Source organism: Dama dama, chromosome 33 (assembly GCF_033118175.1).
Source record: "Dama dama isolate Ldn47 chromosome 33, ASM3311817v1, whole genome shotgun sequence".
Taxonomy (NCBI): domain Eukaryota; kingdom Metazoa; phylum Chordata; class Mammalia; order Artiodactyla; family Cervidae; genus Dama; species Dama dama.
This window is the reverse complement of record NC_083713.1, coordinates 27,782,700-27,797,043: the sequence shown is the minus strand read 5'-3', so window position 1 is coordinate 27,797,043 and position 14,344 is coordinate 27,782,700. Positions and strand designations below refer to the sequence as shown.

Sequence of the window (14,344 nt, the reverse complement as noted above, 5' to 3'; positions counted from 1 at the left end):
CACAATGCTCAGGAGTGGTTTCCTCATGTTTTAGCACTGGCCAGTGCCTTAGTCCGGAGAAGGCAATAGCAACCCACTCCAGTACTCTTGCCTGGCAAATCCCGTGAACGGAGGAGCCTGGTAGGCTGCAGTCCATGGGGTTGCGAAGAGTCGGACACGACTGAGCAACTTCGCTTTCACTTTTTACTTTCATGCATTGGAGAAGGAAATGGCAACCCACTCCAGTGTTCTTGCCTGGAGAACCCCAGGGACGGCGGAGTCTGGTGGGCTGCTGTCTGTGGGATCGCACAGAGTCGGACACGACTGAAGCGACCTAGCAGCAGCAGCAGCAATGCCTTAGTCCGGAGAAGGCAATGGCACCCCACTCCAGTACCCTTGCCTGGCAAATCCCATGGACGGAGGAGCCTGGTAGGCTGCAGTCCATGGGGTCGCTAAGAGTCGGACACGACTGAGCAACTTCACTTTCACTTTTCACCTTCATGCATTGGAGAAGAAAATGGCAACCCACTCTAATGTTCTTGCCTGGAGAATCCCAGGGACAGGGGGAGCCTGGTGGGCTGCCGTCTATGGGGTCGCACGACTGAAGTGACTTAGCAGCAGCAGCTGCAGTGCCTTATTCACTCTTTTCTTTTGCTGTGCCTTATGATTCTCCATCCTCTCTGGAAATCCCACAGCCTCTAGCAACTGCATCTGGAGAGAGGTAAATTGGATCATTTAGAGCAGCCAGTTGAATTGTCTGCATAGATGGAATTACTCTGTAGCTGCACCATCCAACATGGTAGCTATCAGCCAGATTTGGCTACTGAACACTTAAAATGTGGCTCGAACAATTGAATAACTGAATTTTCAATTTTATTTCATTTTAAGTAATTTAAATAGTCACATTTGTCTGGGAGCTACAATACTGGGTATACTGTCCGAGTCTAAAGTCATACAGTAGATTTAGAAGCTGGCACATTCATTTGCCACACTGAATGCTCTGTGCCCTCATATGGCATACTAGATTCCTCCAATATTATAATGACAGCTGTCAAAAATTTTTGGTTATTGAACTACTTCAGTGAGGGAAATATATCACAAGCGTCCTTTACCCTTTTACCATTGATGTGTCACTGAATTGGTAAGTAGCAGCATACCTTTTGACGAAAGGTTTAAGATACATCAAGAAAGGTTATCTTATACTCCAAACAAAAATATTTAAACAAGAAACCAGCCTCTTATGAACCATGTTTCAAAAATTACTTCATACTAGTGTGCAAGAAGTAAAAATTCTTCCAAGAATTCCTGCTCACCAGAAAATCCATGAGATAGTGCATAGGAGTTATATTTACAGAGCATCATTGTCATTCTCTCTTGCACAGATGCTGATAATAGCAAAATCATTTCTGAGGCTGTCACAACGCACTTATCAAACACTATCTTTTGTTTTGAAATGTTATAAATTACTAGTATAGTAGCTGTAATTATGGAAGGGACATTCAAGTCAATTATTACTTTTTAATGGAAAAATTATTTGAAAACACTGAAAAATAGTGGGTAAGATGATCTTTTATTTCACCGTACATAAAGCATTGTATTTCTTTTAACAGCAGATTGCTGTCCCCCGAAATGATGAATGGGCACGGTTTGGCCGAACACTTGCAGAAATTAACGCAAACCGAGCAGATGCAGAGGAGGAAGCAGCTACCCGAATACCTGCTTAGCTCCTGAAGAGAGAATGTGTAGCCTTAGTGGATTTGGGGAAGACTCGAAGTAGATCCTAGAACTATTTGCATGCTTCTGTCTGAATGATAATTAAAAGGAAATTTTGTGGATTAAACTATGGATTTAATGTAGCAAGCAAGTCTTACAAAGTCCTTTTTTATATAACATCCATCTTGTTTTGAATTTGTGTCATTTTTAATACAGCTGATTGACTTTACAGAATGCATCCTTTTCTGAATTCTTATACACAGGTGTATATTTGGTATTCTTTTGAAGTCTTCAGCTTATAACACTATATACAATTATTTCTAAAGCACAGATTATGGTCTACATATTTTTAAATAACCACAGTTCACTGTTACACTGATAATGTGTTCATTAACCATAATATGTAGGAACATTGTTTATTCTTAGCTATAGCGTGAAAACATCTATCCAGTTCCATTCTGATGTTCTTTTTCTTTACAATTCTTGTGATAACTGTCTATAAATAAAAACAAATATGCTTTAACTTTTCAAATTTTCATTGTGATTTACTCCTTGCAATTAAAATGTTATTAAAGTCTCTCTCTTTTATAAGGTATCTTGTCTTCATCTTGCTTTAAGCTCCTGTTGTAAGCAGCTACCTCAAGTCCTGTAAAGCTTTGTGCCTTAAATGACCATACAGTATACTGTAGATCTCCCAGTTCATTATGAGCTGATGTCTAGGTAATCTAAGTGAAAAAATTTATTCTGGGTTAATTTTTGTTTTACTCCCTTTTTCTTCCCATTTAAGATATACATAGTGTAAAGAATAAACAGAAAGCTGCCTATTGTTTTCACTAATTGAGATTATATGTGAGCCCTCTGAGGCTGAAACCTCCTTTGAGAGAAACTGATTTTGTGGTTGTAGTAGCCATGAAGGAAAGTGCTCAAATTAAGTTTTTGTCATTGAATCAACTCCACATCTTGAGATCTGTTACAACTTTGTCTATAAGCCTGGAAGTTAAGTGGCAAATATCTAAGAATTTGTGTTGAAATCAACCTGTTTCAGGACTAGAGAAAAGGATTATGCTCAGATGTTGAATTTATTCACTTTAAGTTGTGTAGTTCCTTGATCTTGTTCCTTGACCTTTTGTCCTTCTAAAGTTTAACTGTCATTTATTCAGCAACATGAACTAAGAAGGAAGAATAGATAGCAGATTTTGAACATTTTTGTTTGGATTGATTTTCTTAATCTAACTAAGATCTGTTAGGAAATAAATTTTCAAGTAATTTATTCTTAACTATGAGTATTGTATACTGTGAGGAATAATTGACCTGGAATATTAACTAGCTCTGGCACTCATGAGAAGTGTGTTTTTTGCCAACCAAGTCTTTATATCTGACTTTCTATCTAGGAATTAAGATTAGATGATTTCTAAATTTCCTTCCAGCTCTGAAATTATTGATTGTAATTACTTCAGGCAATTCTCTGTTTTTATATATTCAGTTTTCATAAGTTTACACCCCATAATTGCCTATTATATACCAGAGTATTTTTTATATCAGCAGCAAATAAGTTAGCTCATGGTAGTAATGTCTGTGAGCCAAAAATTCTATCTTAGCAGGGTCACACTGTCTTAGTATAGAACTCATGTAATCACTAAAATAGTTATTGTATTCTTGCCCTCCATTTGTATAAATGAGTACAAAAAGAGAAGACACAATTATGATTAAGGTTGGAAATCACGAGATATGGCAAATCCAGATGCTCATTGGACTCAAGTTGATGCATCCAATTGTGGAAGAATAAAATTGGTAAGTGTTAGTAAAAAATACTTCTCACCAAAGAGTTCTTGCCTTTTGGAAATAACTTTCTTTCCCCTACCTCAAAATACAAATGTAGGCCTTTATCTTTGCCCATTTAACTTTAGCATACACTTTTAATAACACACAAATTTAATGGGAGGAATTGCCTTTTAAAGTTAACTGTGTAAAAGCAAAATAGAAAGTACTGAGGGTGTAAATATTGATATGAAATCTTCTGACAGATTAAGCTGCTTAGAAAAGTGTCTCAACTCTTCTGTTTTAGAAATGGAAACCTTACAAGTTTAAAAAAATATCCACTTACGGAAATTGTACCTTATTTGTTACCAGTTATACTTTTTTCCTGAGTGGGAAACAAGCCATAGCTTTCTGGCTAATTTCTTATCTTGTGTTTGTTGTTTGGTTATTTTCTTTTCTAATGAGAAGTTAAGTTGGTGACCTTTGTATAGAGGAAGAATACTCAGTTTTGCAGACAATAATTAACTCGTAAAGTTCAGAGATAATTGTTTTTTTAAAATAATAACCAAAAAAAAAATCTTCCAGTTTATAGATCTAGTTCCCTACAAAGTTTAGAAAATCTCTAGATATAAAACATTGTTTCAATAATGCTGAGATATTACATATTGAAGGAATGGATGACTTAAAATTTAGGAGTAAGAAGTAAAGCAAAGTAGTGTTAGGAATGATCCTAGTCTTTCAATATTGTAAGAATGTTGATTCATTCTGTTTTGTCCTAGTAGTAATAGATTGTAACCTCTACCAATTGAACCACATGGAAAAGAAGGTTCTTGAATGAGAGAATAAAAATCTGGTGTGAAGAATATAATTTTTCATCTTTCCATTCTGTCGGGCATTTGCTTTCATTTTTTTTTTTTTACAGTTTTATAAATCCTTACTTTTGGCTGCTCTAGGTCTTCATCATGCGCTTTCTCTAGTTAGGGTGAGCAGGGGCTGCTGCATTGCAGTGTGTGGGCTTCGCACTGCAGCAGCTTCTCGTTGCCCAGCGTGGGCTCTCACGTGTGGGCTCAGTAGCTGCGGTGCCCAGGCCTAGCTGCCGCACAGCATGTGGGGTCTTCCCGGAGCAGGGATCAAACCTGTGTCCCCTGCACTGGCAGGCAGATTCTTAACCACAGACCACCAGGCAAGTCCTCAGGCCATGCTTTTTAAACGTCTTCCCCACAGTCCTGGTATTTCAGCATTGGCACTGTGACATGTTATAATCAGAAAAAACTGTGCAATTAAGTACGTTGTAGAGAACAGAGCTTCAGGTACAACGCCAGCTGCTCGGTCGCTGTGAGAACCAAGTTACTTCAAACGAAACACCGTACCCAGTGTGACAGTATCATGCCTGAATCTTGGGCTTATAGCTAAAAAGCTATAGCTGTGCCCTGTTTGATGATTTAGTTATGGGATTCCCATTGAGGTCCAGCCCCTCTGCCAAGCTAGAGGCAAGAAAGGAGTTCTTGCTTTCCTGCTATTATCTTGCTGATTGCTAGGCAACTAGGGACCTTACAGGTTTGGGGAAAATACCTGGGAATCTTATTTTTTATTCATTTAAAAAAACGTGCTGAAGAAATTATTTAGTGCTTCCCAGCTGGCACCAGTGGTAAAGAACCTGCCTACAAATGCAGGAGACGTGAGAGATGCAGGTTCGATCCCTGAGTCAGAAAGATCCCCTGGAGGAGGGCATGACAATCCACTCTGGTATTCTTGCCTGGAGAATCCCATGGACAGAGGAGCCTGGCGGGCTACAGTACATGGGGTTGCAAAGAGTTCAGACACGACTGAAGTAACTTAGGAGCAGCAGGAAATTATTTACTTAGAGATCTGGTTTATAGACTGGGGGTCTCTAGTGCTACCAAAGAAGAGGAAATTTGCCCCAAAGGCAAGAAGGGAGCAGCATGTTTATGATTTCTTTTGAAGAAGAGGAGTACAATTAACATTCTTTTAACTAATCAATTTTAATGCCCTAAGAAGGTAATAATTTGCTTGCACTTAATATATGGTATTACAATTTTTAAATCCTTTTCACATAAAAGAAACATTTTAGGAAAAGATCCTATATCCTAGCCAGAATGCCAACTGGAAGGCTTTGAATAGTCATCATATTGTAATTATTTTTTCAATAGGCCAGTGCTCTCAGATCTTTTGTTGGAATTCAGATGTACAGATTCTCTTTCTGCCTGCCATGTTCACAATCCCCAAACTTCTTAAAAGTTAAAATGCATTTCTGGTATTTAAGGTTTCAGAATGTAGCTTCCGGCCACTGATAGTTTGAACATAGCCAATCAGCAATCTTTTACAAACTTTTCTAAAATTACAGTATTTTGTGTTGTTAGTTTCATAGCAGGAATCTCAGTTTCAGCTTCTTAATATTCCATTACCAGTTCCCAGTCAGAGGATGGAACAGCTTGCACTCAGGTAAGCTTTCAGAAAGGTCTGTTTCACTTTGTGAGGTCATTTATTCAGGTCCGTGGTAATGTATTATCCTGCCTCTCTTGTAATGTACTTGATTTGATCAGAAAGCCGTAGGGCAGTGATTGTGTAGGGTGTAGAACACACCTACGTGGTGCTGAACATGCCGAGACATGACTGTGTGACTCCGGAAATCAGTGTACCACCAGTAAGGCTTTGATGGCAAGTCATTTTATCTTTGTGAATTTTTGTACTAGATTTTTAAAAAAACCTTTTATGAACAAATAGAAATGCTTTGGAACAGAATCTTTTATACTTAAGGGTGGCTTGATATAAGGAAAAAAAGAATACTGGTCTCAAAGTCCCAAGTTCTATTTTTGATACTTCCCATTACCAGTAATATCACCTGGGTAAAGGATCAGTATTGTCATCTGTTAAGTGATGAAAATTTTTGCCTTCTGTGAAGGTTACGTGAGATACTATGTATGTGAAGACGTGTAAATTATGAAGTACCATACAAATAATGGATTGTTTTTTAAAGAATATAAGAATGGAGAGAGATTATTTTATGTAGCCATCTGGGTAATATTACAAAAGCTAATCTATGGATTGGGTGGCTTGGTATTGAAGAAAAATTTTTTTAATTCTAAGAAATCACATCACAATTTGAACCGTCAGATGTTTAAGAATATCAGTGAACTGAGGGAGAAATACTTATTGTCCTTAATGATACTTTTCCTAGGAGTACTTTCTCTTACTGCATTCTACGGTAAAATTACAAATTATGCTAGTAGGAAAAAAAGACCCACTCAATTTCTAGTCAATATGTAGCTCTTGCTCTTATGTTAGTTTCATATGTGGATTGCAATATCTGGAGCCTTAGAAGAGATAGAACGCCTTTTTCAAATCAATGAGAAAACAAATGTGATCCAGCTAACTCCTGGAGTCAGTCACGCCCACAAAAATCTGGGGAACAGTAGTTACTCAACTGTTACAACTTATGAAGTACCCATCCCTCCGTAGGGTCAGTCCCCTTGGAAATAACATGGGCTTATTGTAGGAAGATGGTCACTAGAAAGAGGAGCTTCAGTCTTGAAGGACCTGTGTGTGGTTGCCAGGCTTAAAGGAAGCCCTAAAATTAGTCTTGCAGGAATTGCTTTTGTCTAACTCATTAGCAGATCTGTGCTGTCACATTATATCCAAGTTATGATTTCCAGAAATAAGTCAAAACCTGACTTGATAACAAATATAAAATAACTATGCCCTTCCTGATGGGCCCCACCTCCAATAATGTTTGATACAATCAATGAATTTGTCAGTACACTGAAGGTCATTAGATGGATTTGGAGGATGCTTCATCTTCCAAAGGCAGAAGAAATAGCCTTAGCTCTTCTGAAACTCAGGAGCTTAAGTAGAATTTGTGTTGACCGAGTAAAAGGACTTGTATATTTTGTGCTGAAAAATCAGATAAAGGAGTATAGTGTGATTCTTCTCCCCTGAGAGAGAATCCCCTGCTCCTTATTTTAGGCAAGTCTTTCATTTCTCTAGACCACCATCCTCTGTTGCAAAATGGATGCTGCTGTAATATCAGTGTTATATGAGAATAACTAGAATAATACATCCACATAGATCAGAAGCCCTAAAAGGCTAATTATCAAAGATATTGTGCTTTAGATTGAATTATATCAATTGAGAGGAAACTAACTAAATCCTAATGTTTGGTTGATAAACCCCCTTCAAAAATGAGGGTCCTGAGATTTGTATTTCTAGTTCAAAGTGTCTTAGACTTAGTGTCAACTTGTGTTGAAACTCAGTTAACTGTAATTTTGAGCAAATGTCTTCATCTCTCTAAGTTTATTTCCTCATCTCCCACTTCTCAGGGCTGTGTAAAAATGAAGCACTGTACAAGTAAGAGGCATGTTATAATGGGAGGTGATGATAACGTCCAACAGTTTTACTTCCTGCTCTTCAATAGCTCCCACAAGTTTGTAGGTTCTATCTCTTGGCTATTAGAGGTTAAAAACAAGCTTTTAGAAATTCAGAGATCTCTACCAACACCTCTGCTTTACCACAAAGGGCTTTCTGGCTTGACCAGTTAGGATTACAGTCTAATCCTATTTTAGCTCCCTTCCCCTCACTTTCTCTACTGAGAAAGACCACAAAACCTGTATGAAATAAGTTTCAAAGAAATAGAATTGGGAAGATCAGTAGTACAAAGATCTTGTACTAACACTTTATACTTAGTGGAAGTATATGTCTGTTTCCAAAGTTTGTTTCCTCTGCTTTGTAAACTCTGGCCTTAATATATTCTGACCATGTATTAATAACTGGTAGCATTTATTGAGCATTTGCTACATGATTCTCACACACACATATTCTCATTTATCTAAGCTCCCCTATACTGTGGGAACTACTGTTATTACTAACTTAAAAAACAAACTAATTTGAACAATTTGTGGTGTAAATACTTCCACCATGGCCAATAGCAAACTACCAGTGATGTCACTGAACGTGGAGTTGGGAAAATAAACATGTGATGGGCTCTTCCCTGAGCTGGTGCAAGCCACATCCAGCATGTTGTCATTGTGCTTGGGGACATTAACTGACTCACAATCTAGGAACTAAACCCAAGCATTCTTATTACAGAGTTGTGGACTTAACCACTATACCACACTGCCTTTATGATCTTAGTCTACCAACAAATCAGTTTTTTATTCAGATAAGCTTGCGTACAGTGGCACAGGCATAAAAGGACCATGAAGTAACTTCGTAACAGAGGAACTGGGATTAGTCTTCTGGCTTCGGGGAAGCTATAAAGGTATGTTAGAACTTTCTATTGTCCTGGTTAACTCAACCTTCAGGAAGAAACAGGTTAGATATGGGGATGTAAATGTCCGCTGGCTGAAGATGGCGGTAGCTCTTCAGCAGTCTACAACTGATCAGGACTCCCTTGTAACAACTCTGATAAGAAGGACTCTGCCTAAAATCTATTTAGCAATCACTGCCTTTCTCTTTCTTAGATCCTCCCCCTAATATCTGCAGGGCCTGAGGAAACAAGGTAAAAATATTTTGATGTTATAAAATCAAGCTAACGAGCTATTATGTTCACTCAACATGCACATGTAGCTTGGATTTTAGAATTTTCTGATTTCTCAGAATTCCAGAGGTGATGGCCAGGGGAGAGCCAGCCCACAGCCCATTCCTCTCCTCTTCCACCATTCAATCTCTTAATAGCCACTAAGGAACATTTGTCGGTTCTTTAGCCTACATGCCTAAGTTTTGTCCCCCTGCAAAGAGCCACCTCTTGACCACCCTTATTATAAGGCTACATTTTTGGGAAAATGGGCCTGGAAGCTGAGCTGTTTAGAGTCCCAGGTACCTTAAACATGACCTAGATTGAAATGAAATGGGCTCCAGGTGGTCATATCCTATTGGCCCTGCAGATGGGGATACAGCTACATTAGGCCCTAGGCATAGAATTCTTGATTTAAGAGGCCCTCTCAAATGAGGCAGCTAAGGGTAGTGCTGGGCCTTTTCCTGAAGTCAATAGAGTACAGTTTTTAACATTTTTACTGAGGTATATAGTAAACTACATAACACTGCGTAAGTTTAAGGGGTACAGTGGCTGCCCTAGTGGCTCAGACGGTAAAGAATCCACATGCAGTGCAGGAGGCCAGGGTTCAGTGTGTTGATTTGATATGTTTATATATTGCTTTATATAAGGGATAGAGTGATAGAGGTTTAGCATTAGCTACATGTTGTCTAAGTTGTTTGGTGTCTATATTTTGGCTGTTAATTGCTTGATATACGCTTTGCAAACACCGCCTCCCGTTTCATATGTGGCTTTTTTTTTTTTGCTGTGCAGAAGCTTTTTAATTTGTAGCCCTACTTGCTGATTTTTCTTTGGTTGCTTGTGCCCTTGGTGTCATATCTAAAACATCACTACACCGATCAGTATCAAGGAGCTTCTTTATGTCTTCTTCTAGGAGCTTTATGGGATCGAGTCTTATGTTTAAGTCTTTAATCCATTTCAAGTTAATTTTTGTGAGTGATGTAAGATAGGGGTGTCATTTTCCTGCATGTGGTTATCCAGTTTTCCCAGCACCATTTATTGAAGAGACTGTCCTTTCCCCATTGAGTGTTGTTGGCTCCCTTATCAAACATGAGTTCATTTTTTATGCAGCAGGTTATTTCTGAGCTCTCTGCTCTGTTCTATTGACCTGTGTGTGTTACGCTAGTAACATGCTATTTTAATTACTATAGCTTTGTAGTATAGTTTGAAATGAAGACGTGTAATCCCTGTGACTTTTTTCTTTCTCAGGATTGCTTTCGATATTTGGGATCTTTTTTAAATCTCATATTAATGTTAGGATTATTTTTTCTATTCCTGTGAAAAATGCCATGGAAATTTTGATACGGATCACATTGACTCTATAGATGGCTTTAGGTAATATGGACATTTTAGCAATATTAATTCTTCCAGTTTGTGAACACAGGATATCTTTCCATTTGTTTGTGACTTCTTCAGTTTTTTTCATCAAAGTCTCATAGTTTTCATTGTACAGATGTTTCACTTCCTTGACTAAATTTATTCCTAAATGTTTTATTGTTTTGATGCCATTGTAAATGGGGTAGTTTTTTTTTTCTTTTCAGATATTTTGTTATTGGTATTATATAAATGTGGGGCTTCCCAGGTGGCTCAGTGGTAAAGAATCTGCCTGCCAGTGCAGGAGATGCAGGTTTGATTCCTGGGTTGAGAGAATCCCCTGGAGAAGGAAATGGCAGCCCACTCCAGTATTCTTGGCTGAAAATTCTATGGACAGAGGAGCCTGGCAGGCTACAATCCATGGGGTCACAGAGTCAGACGTGACTGAGCATGCATGTATGCAAATATAAATGCAACTGATTCTGTATATTGATTTTATATTCATACCTTTTACCAGTGTGTTGTATCCCATTTTCATGTCACTGACTAGCATCTTTTCATTCCAGCTTCGAAGAACTCCTTTCAGTGTTTCTTGCAAAGCAAGTCTAGTGGATTCCCTCAGCTTTTGTTTTTCTGGGAAAGTATTTCTCCTTCATATCTCACGGATAAGTTTGTCAGATAAAGTATTCCTGGCTGGCAGTTTTTTCTTTCAATGAACACTTTGAATATGTTATTCCACTCTCTTCTGACCTGTAGGGTTTCTGCTGAGAAATTTGCTTATAGCCTAATGGTGGTTCCTTTGTAAGTTATATAATCTTTTTTTTCTGACTGCTTTCAAAATTCTCTGATTTTTTTGACAGTTTCATTATAATGTGTCTTAAAGAAGGTCTTTTTGCATTGAGTTCACAGGTTGACCTGTTATCTTCAAGAATTTGGATATACAAATCTCTCCTCAGGTTTCTGTTCAGCTGTTATTTCTCTGAATAAATTTTCTGCCCCCTTCTCCCTCTCTATTCTTTCTGGAACACTGATTATTCATACATTTGTTCTTTAGATGGAATCTCATAGATAACATTCACTTTCTTTACTCTTTTTCACTCATTTTTCTTTTTTCTGCTCTTATTTCAAAATTCCTGTCTTCCAGGTCATGTATCCTGTCTTCCATTTGCTTCACTGTGCTATAGATGCTCTCTATCACATTTTTCATTTCCTTCATTGAGTTTCTTCAGCTCCAGAATTATTTTTTATAATATCTATTCCTTGGGTAAACATCTCATCTTGTTCATGTACATTTTTCCCTGATAAAATTGAATTATCTTAAAAGTTTTTTTTTGTAATTCATTGAATTTCTTCAAAATAGTTGTTCTGAATTATCAGCTAGATCACAGAATGCCATACCTATGAGCTCAGTTATTGGAAAATTATTCTTTTGGTGATGACGTGATTACTTGATTTTCCTTGTTCTTTGTAGTCTGGCATTGCGGCTTTCACATCCAAAATACCTGACGTCTTAATTAAATCTTTACTGGTTGGCTTCAGATGGGGTATACTGTTCTTTGTGGCTGTTATATATGGAGATTTCTTTGCCTTTGTATGTAGGAATACCTACTGCACTCTTTTTGCTCCCTCTTGTGGCAGAATTCTTAAGCTTTTAAGTCTTCTCTGGTTCCTACCACTCTGCTGACTGGCCGCAGGAAATCTCTTGCTTTCCAGAAGATGGCGCTACAGCTCCAGTTTGTGGTTGCTCTCTTGCCCACCAAACCTGGTGTATTTTTCTGAGCGTGTTCATTGGGCTTATTCTCGCAGCTGCACACCAAAAGTGCATAAGGACCTGACCATAGAGTAGGGGAGACAGGAGTCTAGCACCAAGGGCATTAGGGATGCCTGTGAGTCCAGTAGGGTGATCCTTGGGTGAGGCATTCCCTGGGGATTGTGAGTAGGCTTCCTGCTAAAGTCTTGAACACTGTCAGCAGAAACTGCATTCCTGTAATGCCTTTTGATATTCTTATCGGCCTCTTTCCTGATAACCCCCTAGTCATAGAGGTCCTGCCTCAGTGCTTTGGGTACTGCTGGAGAGAAACTGGTTTCTGCAACTGTGTCCTACATTACTGGGGTAGCTGGGCGCACACTCACAACTCCCCTTTTTTCCAACAGAGGTTGCCACCACTGGATAGTTCAGCCCCTTGCAGTGTTGCTTGGAGGTGGGGGAACAGCAAAGGGAAAGTTCCTCTTAACAGTCATCCAAACTTGGTGGGGGAGGTTGTTTGATTTTCCTTTTCTGATGGTGGGCTGGAATCTCTCCTTTGGAAGTCAGAATTTCTACAGGTTTTCTGCTAACATTGTATCTGCGAAGGTCAGCACTCTGCAGGGTTTTTTCTGACTGGGAAAAAAGGGTTTGTGAGAGTTTTGCTCGTCCCACAGCCTGTTACTGCATTAACAGGTTGGGGAGACTCCTCCTGGGTCCCCTGACATATGGTTCTTGTTTTCACAGTAGTGCTATTGTTTGTGGAAGGATGTCTAATTCATTGTTTAAAAGGGAGGGACAAAAAGGAATGTCTTACCCCACCGTGATGCTGACCAACTGAGTAGTTTTTAAGATCTATTGTCTCTTTCAGTGCAAATAAAATAGGTTATTACTGAATACTATTTTGTGACCCCTAAGAGTATTCACTACTAGGATGTGCTTTTGAGTATCTGTAGGTTCATCACAAGGTTGTGCATACTAGGAAGCAGAGAAAAGAGCTGGTATTTCAATAATTCCTTGTACATAATACTTTCTGTGAATGGCTAATAGTACAGCACATTTTGTAACTATAGGACCAGGTCAGGAGCCACTGCAGTACTAGTTCTTTTCAAGAAAATTAACTGGAGCAAAAGGAGCACTACAAAAATTAGTTGTTAATAAATTAACATGGTAGTAGTGAGCCTGGATGAAGGTGGCAGGTGGAACAGAAGCATCTACCCTCTCAACCCTAAATTCCGTAAGGTGCTAGAGTAGAAGAAAAATAAGAAATATGCTATAGCACTGAAAATGAGAGGGCTAGCAATGGAACTGAAATTGTGAGGAATGCTAAAAAGAGAACAGATGGGATTAAGGCTATAGGCAAATAAAATGAGAGAAAATCACAACACTAAACAGATAGAGGAATGGGCTGGAGCCCAGAATCAATAGATACAAAAAGTGGGAGAGTGCCCATGGATACTGGGCAGGGTGGTTTATTAGGGAGCTGACTGAGAATAGCTAGACCAGTCCCATCCCCCAGCCATGGGCCAAGTTGGGTATTGATGGGGTGTCTACACCCAGCCTATACCCTAACAGTGGGGGAAGCCACTGGAACTGGAGAAGCAGGGCACTGTCTCATACTTGCTTACCCTCAAGAAGAAAAAAAGTCTATATCCGGAATCCAACTACTGATATATCCTTGCCTGGAAGCACAACCCACCTATCCCATGGCTCTGATAAACAGAACAACATCCACAAAAAGAGGCTCTCAATCAGCAACTAAATGAGCAACTAAGTAAATTACAACTATGAATCACCAAAATACTTCAAGAAAGCCCTAAAGAAAAACTTGAAAAAAAAATCCACAGAAGGAAGAAGATAAGTGATTCCATATCCCAAGGGCAAAGAAGAAGATATCATAGGCATTAAATAAAGACTAAATAGTAGAGGGGTAGAGCTTAAGAACAAAGCTGTGAGCAGGATGACCATAAGCCAAGACTCTCATTACTCAACCTAGAAGTATAGATGGAGAAAATATCAAGGAAAGCTAAAAGATATAGGTTCAAATATTCCAATATATAACTAGACAGGAGATAAAAGTATGTAGAGAGAGTAGAGCAGATTTAGGCATGGGGTGGTCTGAAAAGTCTTAGGATAAAAGGGTTCATCCCTACACTGCACAGAACCAGATGAATTTTTAAAAGTCAAAATTTCAAAATAACCATGATTAACAAGTCCTAAAAGCTGCTAGCAGCCAAAAAACATGTTATGTACAAGTTAAACTACTG

At 38.7% G+C, this 14,344-nt stretch overlaps 1 protein-coding gene across 5 annotated transcripts in view; it reads left to right on the top strand.

The window, feature by feature from the left end:
- Positions 1 to 2,224, top strand: part of DYNC1I2 (dynein cytoplasmic 1 intermediate chain 2) — a 53,902-nt gene extending 51,678 nt beyond the window's left edge. For 3 of the 5 annotated variants that reach the window (XM_061135519.1, XM_061135516.1, XM_061135517.1), the window contains one exon: positions 1,590 to 2,224. In XM_061135519.1, the coding sequence (XP_060991502.1) occupies positions 1,590 to 1,703 (114 nt within the window). In that variant the 3' untranslated portion in view covers positions 1,704 to 2,224. The remainder of the gene's footprint in view (positions 1 to 1,589) is intronic. The other 2 variants (XM_061135520.1, XM_061135518.1) reach the window with 1 other exon arrangement.
- The last annotated feature ends 12,120 nt before the right edge of the window (positions 2,225 to 14,344 follow it).